This window comes from Equus asinus, chromosome 21, assembly GCF_041296235.1.
Source record: "Equus asinus isolate D_3611 breed Donkey chromosome 21, EquAss-T2T_v2, whole genome shotgun sequence".
In the NCBI taxonomy this organism is placed as follows: Eukaryota; Metazoa; Chordata; class Mammalia; order Perissodactyla; family Equidae; genus Equus; species Equus asinus.
In genome coordinates this window covers 87,937,782-87,951,071 of record NC_091810.1, presented here as the reverse complement: position 1 = coordinate 87,951,071, position 13,290 = coordinate 87,937,782, and the positions used below count along the sequence as shown (strand labels likewise).

General features: G+C 37.9%; 1 protein-coding gene across 2 annotated transcripts in view; it reads left to right on the top strand.

Annotated features, from left to right (window-relative positions):
* Positions 1 to 10,525, top strand: part of XRN1 (5'-3' exoribonuclease 1) — a 117,847-nt gene extending 107,322 nt beyond the window's left edge. Inside the window, exons 40-43 of one of the 2 annotated variants that reach the window (XR_011496620.1) lie at positions 1,070 to 1,316; positions 4,684 to 4,722; positions 5,073 to 5,233; positions 5,719 to 6,237. Coding sequence is in view for 1 of the 2 variants with exons in the window: in XM_014852041.3 (XP_014707527.1) it covers positions 4,684 to 4,722; positions 5,073 to 5,233; positions 5,719 to 6,021 (503 nt within the window). In the remaining variant the exon portion in view is untranslated. Of the gene's footprint in view, positions 1 to 1,069; positions 1,317 to 4,683; positions 4,723 to 5,072; positions 5,234 to 5,718 lie in introns of both variants that reach the window. The other variant, XM_014852041.3, reaches the window with a different exon arrangement.
* The last annotated feature ends 2,765 nt before the right edge of the window (positions 10,526 to 13,290 follow it).

The window sequence follows — 13,290 nt, the reverse complement described above, 5'->3', positions numbered from 1 at the left end:
AGACAGAGGTGAAGGGAATAAAAAGCAAGTAAGGGGCTGGCCCCGTGGCCAAGTGGTTAAGTTCGCGCGCTCTGCTGCAGGCGGCCCACTGTTTCGTTGATTTGAATCCTGGGCGCGGACATGGCACTGCTCATCAAACCACGCTGAGGCAGCGTCCCACATGCACCCACAACGAAGAATATACAACTGTGTACCAGGGGGCTTTGGGGAGAAAAAGGAAAAAAATAAAATCTTTAAAAAAAAAAAAGAAAACAAGTAAGGCTTTGAAGCTGTAGATGTGAAAGAAATTGCCCTTGATGAGACAGATCAAGAGTGGGGGGTTTAAGCTTACTGTATGTTTCTTAATATTCTTTCATTGTTTTCCTCCTTCAAATGTAGTACCTGCGTTATCAAGGAGGTAGTTCCTTGCTTCCTTTAGCCGGTTGGTGATTTCCTAAAGTGCTGGGGGAATGGAAAGGGCACTGTGGAATCAGGACTCTCTTTTTGTCCAGGCTCTTTTATTGGCTGACTTTGAGAAAATCACATAATTTTTGGGGACTCCGTTTTCTTATTTATGCTAGACTGTGTCCAGGATCTCTTTGAGACTAACGTTTTATAATTTTATCATTCTAAATCTTTCTAAATAATTCTTTTATCACTCCTTTTTCCTAATAGCAGTTGACTTCTTCATATCCTAATCATTATAATTTTAAAATCAATAATTTATTTCAAGTTTAGAAAATTACTTTTCTGAGTCTGCTATATACCAGGTATTCTTCCAGGAGCTCTACATATCTAATCCTCACTATAAACATTAGGAAGGTTAGTAATTCTGATTAAACAAGCTGTCTCTTCTGTTTGCCTAAACTCCCTTAAACTGAACTAATAAATGATTTTAAAAGTGTAGGCCTACAGGCACAAAGAGACGAGTGAAGAAATATCAGCATATTAGAGATTTGAAAAGAGTTTCTGATGAGAAAAGGAATTGGAGAAGTCATGACTGATTTACAGAGCAGAGTTGAGCTACAGAGCAAAGTGTAGAAGAGGATACAGATGAGCTGATGAGTAGATTTTCCCTCACAATTCCCAGGAGATTCCGAACTTGGACGTCTCAGAAGCTGTCAAAGCTTCAGAGGAGGCATGGGCTGAAGAGAGGGGCACTGGTTCAAAGTCTAAATGTGGGGTGACGGAGGCCGTCTCCAAGACCTCTCCTGCCCAGCTGAGCAGTTGCCTATCCAGGCCAAGACCGGAGGTTTGTTCTCCAGAGGGCTCCCTAGATATGGGGACACCAGGCACAGAAGAGAGAATGAGATACTAGGCTCAAAACGGAAATGAAGGTAAAGTTCCTTTTCCCCAGCGTGTTCCTAGATTGTAGCCAGCCATGGCCCACATAGGAAGTTGGAGGAGGGTTCTTTTGAGAAATTCACTGAATTTCAAAAGACTGGCTCACTACCCAGTCATCCTAGAGAGAAGCCCTCAAGTCATCTGACCTGCTCCCTCCCCACACAGACACTGCTTCAAATCACAGTGTTACTGTCTTGTTCTTTAATGTGAGTAGATACTAGACTGTGAGGGATCACTGGGCATTTTAGGAAAATCGCTAAAATTAAAAGAGCCCGAAACAAAGAGAAATGAAAGTAACCTGGAAATAGAGATAATATAGAAAGTATGGAATTGAAAGACAGCTATAGTTAATATTCTTAGTGAGATAAAACAGTATTGCAGCCAAAAAATAAGAACAAGAATGTATGAAAAAAAGGATAATTGGAGAACAAGAATTAAATTGTTGAGTCTAAATTTTAAAATTCAGAAGATAAAGCCCTAGCAAAGCCAAGGAAATATCAGGAAGAAGAACAGGATAAAAGGTGGAAAATAAGAAAGAAGGGAGGCTTAGAGGAACAGTGCACAGATCAACACTTATCTAATTGGAGTGCCAGAAATAGAGACCAGAGATAATGGAAAGGACGAAAGTATCAAGGAAATAAGTAAAGTTTCTTCAGACTGAAGGACATACATCTCTAAACTGAAAGGGCCAGCAAGTGCTTAGTACAGTGAATGAAGAGAGACACAGATTGCCTTGAAATTCAGGATCCCAGTGATAAAGAGATGGTCGTAAGAGGTCAGAGAGATGGGGAAATACATGTAAAAGATCAAGAATCAGAATGATATTGCACTATTTAACAGAGGCTAGAAGCTAGAAAGCAGTTGAGCATTAAACACCTCAAAATCCTGAGACAGAATTCATTTCATCTTAGATTTCTCTGTACAGCCAAACTATGAATCTAGTATAAGAGTAAAATAAAGACTTTTTCAGACATGCAAACTTACTTCTTATGCACCCTTTCTTAAAAAGCTATTGGATTATATGCTCCAGCAAAACAAAACAGTAGTTAAGAAAGAAAGAAAATCATGAGATTAAATCTCAAGACATCTAGTGATGAATGGAACTCCCAGAATGCCAGCTGCTCATAGGTCTAGAAAGTAACTAGTCCCAATTGGAAGAGCAGAGAGAAGTCTTGGCAGGTATGATAGTTATCTGATAGATGGGCAACATTCGGAAAAACATAAAGGATAGGTACTTAAAAGACTGGAGAGCTTTTAAAAGATAATTGCTGGGGCCGGCCTGGAGGCGCCAGCGGTTAAGTGCGCATGTTCTGCTTCTCAGTGGCCCTGCGCTCATTCACTGGTTCGGATCCCAGGTGTGGACATGGCACCACTTGGCAAGCCGTGCTTTATCCCACGTATAAAGTAGAGGAAGATGGGCATGGATGTTAGCTCAGGGCCAGTCTTCCTCAGGAAAAAGAGGAGGATTGGCAGCGGATGTTAGCTCAGGGCTAATCTTCCTCAAATAAATAAATAAAAATAAAAGATAATTACTTTTAAAGGATAATTATTTTTAACAGAGTAAAAAAAAAGTGTTACAAGAAAAAAACAGAGTACCCTACTTGGCTCTGCAGTGACTGTATTTCCACAGTCACGTACCATAAACACTGCTTCTATATTTAAACAGATGTTGTGATACACTTAACATCAGGAGGACAGGGCAAGTAGTGAGAGGTAGTATGAAAACTGAATTTTGATGTGTCTTAATAGGAAGTCAGTAGATCTAAAAATACCTAAAGTTGAAAAATCACTAACCAGTAGTATAAGCAAATTGTTGAACAGTGTGGAAATAAACAGCTAAAACAGATAAACCTGGGTTGGAACAGGTGACTGCTATATTATGTTGAAAACCTTTTTTATTACAGTGTGTATGTAGTACTTTGAGTTTTTTAAAAAACTGTAATTTGTCTAGGGTCGTAACTTAGTAAGTTGCAGAACTGGCATTCAAACGCAAGTCTATCTAATTCCAAAGCGCATGCTTTTGCTACTGTGCTGCTATACATTCCTTTCCCTGTATAAACAATGTTTTAGTCATAAAATTTTTATGACATAATGGATCTGATGTTTTCATATAGCTTAAGGTAGTAAGTTCACTGTAAATGGCAAAATGTAATTTGACCCATTCTTCACTTTCAAAAATGAATCTAGTAACTATATAAAAAATAATTTTAAGTAATTAGTATGTAGTTACCTAAAGGTGTGCCCACAAGCTTCTCTAAAAAAGAATCTGTCAAAAATAAATAAATACATCTGTCTTATGAGAATGTATTATATATGAAAGGAATGATTGTTTTCCCCATTTATTATCGATATTTTATAGCTTGACATTTTTACCTTTTTCATGTTGATTATTATATTTCTCTTTATTATTGTATCGTGTTTATCAGTGTATTCAGAGTTACCAAGAATCTTAAGGTTCTAACTGGAATTCTTTTGGTCTCATAGTAGGTGCTCTCCAATGTTCTAATTAAAATGTATGATATAAGTAAAAGCCAAGAGATTGGAATGCTAATCAGGAAAAAAAATTTGAGCATCAGATTGACATTTTAAAGTTATTTTGTAGGTTTCTATTTTATGGTATGAAATAGTCCCAATGGAGGAAAACGTATTTTGTATTCAGAACAGTGATTTATTGGGGGAATTGTGAAGTTGACCTATGCATAAGATTAGCATAGCATCTTTTAAATAGATGTTAACATTATGACTGCCACCAAAGTTACTTATAGGTAGTATCAAGACCTAATTTTCTAAATCTTATTAGTGTTTTTCATATTAAAAGTTTTCTTTATCCTGGGATGTACATCTGTCATTGATAACACAAAAATATATTATGATTCTTCTTTCTTGATCCCAAAATTTCTTAAGTGGCTTAATTTCATTTAAGCTATATCATCTTACAGGTCTGGCTGCCTTTTTATCTCTCTTAAAAGAAAGTTTGAACACAGTACATGTCTTCTTCAGTGGCAATGTACTGGTGTCTCGATTGTCACTGTTTATTGCAGAGTTCCAAATGGTGCTCTGGTACTGACTGCAAAAGAACCACCGGGGAGCTTGTTGACACTGCAGATTCCTGGGCGTCTCTGAGTCTGGTCTACTAGGTATGGCCCTGCCCAGGCCCTGTATTTCACAAGCTCCCCACGTGATTCAGACACACAAATTAGGTTTGAGAACCACTAGTTCAACAAGCTTTTAAGAAGAAACAAAATTTAAATTTTAAAAAAATCCTTGAATTACAAATATTAGAATAGGGAAAAGAAAGATTCCACATGTCGTATGAAAATGATGAGGTTTCAATATTTGAGCTTTTTCGTTTTTTTGTAGGCTGGGATCACTACGGAAGCAACTTAGCTCTGGGGGCAGGTGAGTGAGACCCTTAAGATTTCTCTCTTTGTGCCCTGGCTTTTCCTCCTCAAGGGACAGTTTCATGACTTTATTATTTTTTTAAACAGTATTAAAAATTCCTAAAGTTCATATCAGCATAAGGAACTAGTGGCCTTTGTAGGCCAGACAGCATAACGATAAGCTGGCTTCTGTGGCTAGTTCAGTCCTAAGGGGGGCTCCTGAGGTTGAATGCTGTAAGCAAGATTAATCATAAGTTAAGCGTTTGCCCTTTGCCAAAGCGAACAAAGGGTAACAGAAGGTCGTCTTCAATTTCAGGGCTTTGATGATACCATTTTACTAAAAGAGGAATTTTCCATGATTTTTAACAGCTAATATAATGCCTCCGTCGTCTCATCTCTTTGGCTCGATGCCGTGGGGACCGCCAGTGCCAGCGCCTGGAAAGCCTTTCCAGCACACTTCGTATCCCGGGGCCATGCCCATGGCTGGGGGAATGCGAGGTGGTGCGCACAATCAGTTCATCCCTCTACAGGTGAGACGTGGAAAGAGAATTATTTTATTTTTAAGAGAATTGATTTTTTTAATGCTCAAAGACTATTGATAAAAATTTGTTTATTCAATAATTACTGATTCAGTGCCAGCTAGAAGCCTGAGACTGGGTCTGGGTGCTGAGCATAGGTTATAACCGGTAGTGACCAGTCTGACCTCATCCCTGCTGTCTGAGTTTGTGTTCTAATGAATAATAATTATCACAGCGAGTAATAATATCCTTTTCTAGCGCAAAGTGATTTAAAATCAGGAATATAAACTTTCTTTATATTTAAGTTGTGGAGAATTTTTAAATATTTTATTCATAACTAAATTCCTTGAATTTCTGAAGTCCATTTTGGAGATTATAAGTGGAAGTCACAAGTGACCAGTGGTTGACAAACATGAACAGCGTGGTTTTGTGCTATTTTCTGATGCTAGCTTTTTTGGCCTACATTGTTGCTACATTGATGCTTTTATTCCTTAAAGGTTACTAAAAAAAGGATTGCAAACAAAAAGAACTTTGAGAATAAGGAGGCCCAGAGTTCTCAAGCCACCCCACTTCAGACTAGCCAACCAGGGTCTTCCAGTGTCACCAAAGTGATTCCGCAGGGGAGTTCATCAGCTTCCTTAAAGTCCTCTCAGATTACTCAACCCGCACCTTCTTTTCAAGTTGAAGCTGCCCCCCAGGGCCATAGTGTGTCTCACCATAAGTCAACACCAAGCTCTTCTTCAAGAAGAAAATCAAGAAAATTGGCTGTCAATTTTGGCGTTTCTAAACCTTCTGAATAAATTTGGTACTTGGAATTAATTTCTTTCTTTTCCACACACCTTTTTATAAATCCACATCTATCTCTCACAAAAAATTAGAATGTGCTATTTTAAAATAATATGTTTCAATTGAAAATTTTTAATTTTTTGTCAGGCACTTTTCATGCTGTTTATATCAAATTGTGCATCTTCAGTATGTGCAGTTTATTTTACATCAATTATACCTCAATAAAGCTGTAAAAAAAAAAAGAGAGAGACTAAATTAAACCTTGTGTCGAAATAATATCAGTGGACTGAAATGTGCCAATCTAATCAGTGGCCTCATCATTAGAAGCATCCTGAACTATGAATTAGACATCATATTGCAATACTAATGAATATTTTTTACACTATCATTGAGGGATAATTAAATGTAGCATGAAAATTGGGCCTCAAGTATAATTTACTGAAAGTGGATTTTATTTCTCTTTTTAATGATGGAACAGAATTGTCAGGAGAATGGCTTTTATGTGTGAGTGTGTTAACTTGTGTTTTATTGTCTGCCAGGGTCCTTGCGCCCTGCTGGGTGATCACATTGGTGTGGTGCTGCCAGTTCTGCTTTATCCTAAATTTGTACCAAAGCAACTTTAGAATACTGAGCAGGATATTTCATTTAACTGCTTACAACTATAAATAGCAATCTAGATTTGAGTAAGTAATTAGAGTTTTTTAGATTATTCGAGAACCAGCATTAGTCATTTCTAATAAAATTCTTTCAAAATCTACAGGGTACAATGATTACAAATTAATCTTCTAATGAAATAAAGTTCAAAATATTAATCATGTTGTTAATTAAAATAAATTGTATTATTCTTTTATATAGCTTTTTACCTGCTTACTTAAACATGTGAGAGCTCCATTATTGGTCCATGTGTAGTGCTTCCTAGAACGGATGAAATTCTAAATTTTTTTTAAATTCCAAGGTATGGTTTAATACAGGTACAATCAGTTTGTGATGTACATTATTTACATGGCAAATGCCTGTCTCATTCTGTTTCCATATTTTTAGCTTTATGCTGAACTGTCTGGTGACTCTGGCATTTTGTCTTTGCATGTTATATGTGGGTGTGTATTGTTCAAGCTGTGGCTGTTGAAATTATTTTAGAATTTATGAAAATTTCTCAGTGGTACCTGGGCCTGAGTTTTTATATATATATATTTATCCTTTAGTTTTTGTGATATGCTTATATTTTTAAGGAAGTAATTTATCATACTTTTTTAAAAGTAGAAACCGTAATCTTTATATGCAGTTGCTCATTGTGTCCAGTTTTATTTAGCTTATTGAAAACTCTGCCATGAGTCTTTGAGTAGTTTGTTTTTTAAAATGCTGCTTTGAACTAAGTGGATTCCTTTCTCTAACTGCTGACTTCAGAGTTTCTCTAAATGTTAAGAGGGTATTTGTATATTAGTAGTGCCTTTAGTATGAGATAAATGTTCATTATCTGTCATTTATTATAGTCATGTGAGTTTCTGTGATTTTATTTTCTGTTGATTTCCTGGATTCACGTGTTCATCGGTTCCCAACATTTGCTTGTTGGGAATGTTTATCTGTAGTGGGATCTTCGATAATGAGGCTCAAGTAATTGTCAGTGTTTGTCCTTATTTCCGCACAAACTCTCTGCTTGTTTTTAAAGGAAGCATCTATTATGGGAATACAATACCAAAAAGTTAAATTGTGACAGTAATATTCCATTAACCTCTTACTACTTCAAAATGTGTAATATCTCTCAGCATATAACTGTGCAAACTCCAGCATACAAGAATTGCCTCGCTCCTGTGTCACCACTCTAGGAACAGGGTACAGCCGGCATCTTTTTAGAGCACAGAGGAAGGAGCACACGCCATCTTCTGAATAATCCAAGAAAAATTTCAGTAAGCATAGTGCCACTGAGCCCATAAGGATATTTCCTCAGTGTTTGAGCAAAGCAAGCTGACAGTTGTGTGTGGATAGGCAGTAAAAGTGTTTTCTCTTCATTCCTTCTTCTCTTTCTTTTAAACTATTATTCCAAAGATCAAAATTGAAGAAGGGTTAAAATAGGATACAGCTCCAGAATGACTAGATGGTGATGGGGCATTTATCTGTATTCTTTCCCCCTTGCAGACTTTTTCCAAATGCAGGCCTAAGATCCACAGCTGATGGGCCCTCCCTCCAGTTTTTGTCTCGTGATAATCTTGAGGAGACTGGATCCACTGATAGTTTAGGGAACTTACAGTTTTCCCCTTTTGGATGAGGCAGACTCAGACCGCCCCAGAGTTTAGAAACAGGCCCATTCAACTGTTGAATCTGCTGAGGACTTTCTCTGAAAACTGCGGGCTGTACAGAGCACAGAAGAGCAGATTCCCCACATTGCTTCATGTTTCCACATAACTACAGCAATGAAATCTAAATATCCTTGTTCAATAATTTTTTTCTCTTTTTTGAGCATCTCATGTGAATTTTACAGATTGATCCTTCCAGTCTCATTCTTCCTTTTCACAATTTCCTACATTACCTGATCATTACCTGTTTTATAATTTGACAGAATGTATTAATTGATTTAAACATCACGTAGACTAAAGTCTTAAACATCTGAGACTCAGTTTCAATAAAAATTAATTGCACCTCTATGTGTACCTTAGTTTCACCTTAAGACTTTCCTTCCTTTTCTGAGGATTAAGTAGTTCTTTGAGAACTAAAAAGATAAGCAGCTCTTTTTTCCCCCTTTGTGGGAGGGATGGAGAACTCTAGATGCAGGTTTTCGTTGTTTATTTCCTTTTCTGTGATCAGATATTTGCCTTGGTTTTAGATTGATATTTCCAGCTAATCTAGATTCTTGGCTTTGGGGCAGGGGGTGGGGACGAGGGAGGTGGTTGGCAGAAGGAAACCGCTGAACTAAGACGTACCAACTCACTGCTTTTGCAGACTGTATCTTCCCAGCTCAAGGAAATAGATGAGCTGCATTCACGTTCATTCACGTTTTAATCATAGTAAGTCGTACATTTTCATAGTGATCTGATTTTTACCTTTCACAGAACTGTCCAGATCTCCACTGAAGTTAGTTCTAACATGCTTCTTCTCATTGTTCAGAGCATCTTTTTTAAAGCAACTGTGTACAATTCCCCGGCTTTTTGAGCTTGCTATATTTTTTAGTACCATCTTGCTTTTAAATTGTGTTTTTACTGTAGAGGAGAATTAATTTATTGGAGAGAAGTTATTGTGACAGACATTCTCTACCTTTTAAAAAAAATAAATCACAGAAGTTCCCTTATATGTACATTTTGTAGACTTTGTCAGTGAAACAGTGTTTTTTGCAGGAGGTTTCTTTCCTAGACAGGATAAAGCTTACAATTCCAGAAATGGATATTTTTCAGACTGACCTAGTTCATATTTCCGTCAGACCTCTCCATCTTCTGCCAGGGAGCAGTTAGAGACAGTGTTGAAACAGACAGCAGCAGGGCCGAGCCGACAGGCAGCAGAAGTGTCACTGCTGCCATACTGAGGGAACAGCCCAGACATCGCTGATCCTTCCTTTAGAGAGAGAAAACGCGTGTCTAGAACAGTTTCAGGAGTTCAGAATAGCAGCCCTCCATAGCTCTGTGTGTGTGTCTGTGTGTGTGTGTGTGTCTGTGTGTGTGTGTGAGTGAACCGACAGTGATGCCTTGCTCAGTCAGTGCATTCAGCCATCTTAAGTGCAATTTGTGACGGAGACTCTGGTTTCCAAAAAGTTTTACATAGTTAAACCTGTAAATACTGTTTTTTTTCACCAGTGCACCCATTGCTATTGATATTTCAGCAATTGGTGTACTATTAAATTATCGAGGCCAAATAATTAAGTTTCTCTAGATGTTTTAGTAATTTAAAGCCAAATTCTCATGCCATTTCTCATGAAGTAAGAGGAGTGAGAATTTGGTCCACGGTTTGCTCTAAGTTATTTTATTCTTTTCTTTCCCTTAGAGTTAAGGGGCTTTTTTGTTTGTTTGGGGTTGTTTTGTTTTGCCTCAAGTCTCTGACATTTTCTTTTGCCTGTACCCAATTACTTCTTTGAGTGTGCTCATCTGTTTTGATATGAGTAATAATGTGCTGTATCATCAGTGTTCATTTCATTCATTTAAACAATATAATTAAGTACCATTCATACATATATATCACTTCATTTCTTTTATCACAATGATTTTATAAATAACTGGAATTTTTCATTAAATCTTATACAGAGCAGTATTTTATTAAAGATTCAAAAGGGAAGACTTTTATGTGCTCATTTTGTAGTTTTTGTTTTTTAAATATCTTCACATTGTCTGCAATTAAAGTGTTTTAAACTTGGATTGGAATGGACTCCGAATGTATTTTTGTGTTAAGTTGTACATTTTTAGATTTCTAGCATGAAGTTAGCCTCAAAATGTTGTACAAAAAGATTTTAAAATTTAAGAGTCACTGAAAGAATTTAAACATCTCTGCATGTTAAATGCTATCTGGATTTTAATTAAACACTTGAGAATGATTTCATAAGCTGTTTGCTCTTTTGTGTTTCTGTTAATAGCAAAGTAGAAACATTACGCTATTGACTTAAACCCCATACCCTTTTATATCAACATTTAGAATCTGTGTCATTTGGAGCAAACTGAGACAGCATGATTGGTGGGCAAAGTCTGCATTGTAGACTCACGTGGCCGCTGTTCGGAACCAGCTCTACTCCTTAGAATTGTAAACAAGTCATCATCACATTAGCACTGGCAAGTTCTGTAAGGTCTAAGCTTCATTTCATCTCCTAAAGAAATAAAACAACACCCCTTGTGATGTTAATGTATGTATGTATAAAGAACATTAAAATCCCTGTGGTTGGGGCTGGCCCCGTGGCCGAGTGGTTAAGTTCGCGCGCTCCACTGCAGGCGGCCCAGTGTTTCGTTGGTTCGAATCCTGGGCGCGGACATGGCACTGCTCATCAAACCACGCTGAGGCGGCGTCCCACATCCCACAACTAGAAGGACCCACAACGAAGAATATACAACTATGTACCAGGGGGCTTTGGGAGAGAAAAAGGAAAAAAATAAAATCTTTAAAAAAAAAAAATTGCTGTGGATGGCTAGATGGGTGGATAGGTAATGAAGCACATATAGTAAGAGGGTAATGGTGGAATGTAGGTGGTGGGTGCACGGGTGTTCACTGTATAATATTTTAAACTTTGTTATCTGTTAGAAGGTTTTCATAATGAAATGTTGGAAAAAAGAAAAAAAATCCCCTTAAAGGCGTCTGGTGCTGTCAGTGGAGATCAGCCAAGATCTTCAGCGCTCAGTCTTGTTCTGCCCGGTCTTTAGAGAAGCAGATAGGCCTAGGGAGGGAAACAGCGGGGAGTGGCAGAGCGTGCCAAGTTTCAGAGCGACTCGTTGAGGGAAAAAGGCAAGTTTGAAAATGATGCATAAAACATGACGCCATTTATATAAAATAAAAACAAAAAAGTTTAAATACTTGTATGTGCAGATAGTGTGTGCAGTATCAAAAAAGGCTGGAAGGATACACACCATATGCTCACAGCATTTATCTCTAGGAGATGGTCAAAACGATTTTACTCTTACCTGTTATGATTTAAAAGTTTGTAGGAAATGTAGCATGTATTACTTGTATAATTAAAAATTAATTTAAAAAGACAAAGTAAGTTAGAACGTTGGTTTGGGAACCTAGAAGACCTCTTTTGAATTCCAGCTCATCTACATACCATATGTTTGGGCTAGTTAACCTCTTTGTGTCCGAATTTCCTCATTTGTGAAGTGAGTTAATAGTATTTTTATATTATTATTAATGCTTTGAAGATTGAGAGTGTTATATAAAGTGATTGGTACCTAGTGGATATCCCATAAGTAGTAACTGCTGTTATTACTGAGCCTTGTGCCCGAAACTTCAGTGATGTATTCACGGAGATGTAAATAATCACGTGACTTGTGTCTGTGAGCAATACAATTGTAAAGCCCTGCAACCGGCATAATGGAGAACTTCATAGAGTGTTGCCTGACAAGAGCTGTGGCCCTTTGTAGAACAAAGCAGCTAACCCAGGGCAACCTACTAGGGAGGGAGCTTGGGAACAAATACTTTGATCTCCTTTTTTCCTCCCTCCAGTATCCTGCCAGTGCCTTCTGTTGGCCAAACCCAACTGAGTAAACTTTAGGCAAGGGAGCCTTTTGATGGAGTCCATGCAGACCAGCCTCCCAAGGCACAGACCAGAATGGAGAAGAATGGAGAGTGAATCTGGAAGGGTAACAGAAGATGTACAGTATAGAATTAATACATTGGGTCAACGGTGGGGTTTTATATGGTTATAATAATGGAAACACCAAATAGGGATCTAAACAAAATCATGTTATAACTGTACTAGGAAGATGGAAAGGGTGCACATATATGGTGGTGGTGGAGGGAAATGTGTGTGTACTCTTCCGTGGTGAAAATCAATAGCTCATGCCCATTACTGAAAAAACAAAGTATGTTTCTTATAAAAGGAAATACAAAAAGAAGATTTCATGTGACTGCCTAAAATCAAACAAAATAAAACAAAAAAGGAATTGACCAAGAAGAGCTCTTGTCCTTCTGAGTCCTAACATATTATTTTCTGGGCCATAGGTGGAAAATGGTACATTTGACTAGTGAAACCTCTACCTCAAGAATGACTCAGAGATTAAAAATCTATAAGTTAGATGTTCTCATAGTCTCAAAATAGCGCTCCACAAATTGCTTCTTAGGTAGAAAGGGGGAAAAGATCCCTTCATAGTGTGGAGATCTGGCTGTCACTATCTGAAGCAAGTGGTCAAGCTTGGCAACAGTTGCCAGCAGCGGCAGGGAAGGACTGACATTCCATGCTTCTTGACGTGATGCAGAGAGGAAGGACATGACTCCTCCAGTGGGGTGTTCTTGCCAAAAAGACTTGTCCTGCGTCTAGTAAAGGGAAGCAGACAAATGTGGGATTTATGGCACAAATCCAGGCCAGACAACTCACCTGTTCTCATCAAAGGGAGCTTAGAGGCAGACTGGACTGAGCGATTCAAGAAACCTAACAGTTACATACAAAGCGTGAACCTTGATTGGATCGAGGTTAGGAAAAAAATAACATTTACAAGACATTTTATGGAACAATGGGCAACTGAGAACGGATGGTATTTTAAGTTAGCGTCAGTTTTCTCAAGTGTGGCAATTATGTTGTAATTATGCAAGAGCTCTTCTTCTCGGAAGATGCACGCTGAAGTGTTTAGGAGTGAAGGGTCATCTCTCTGCCGCCCACTTTCAGATGG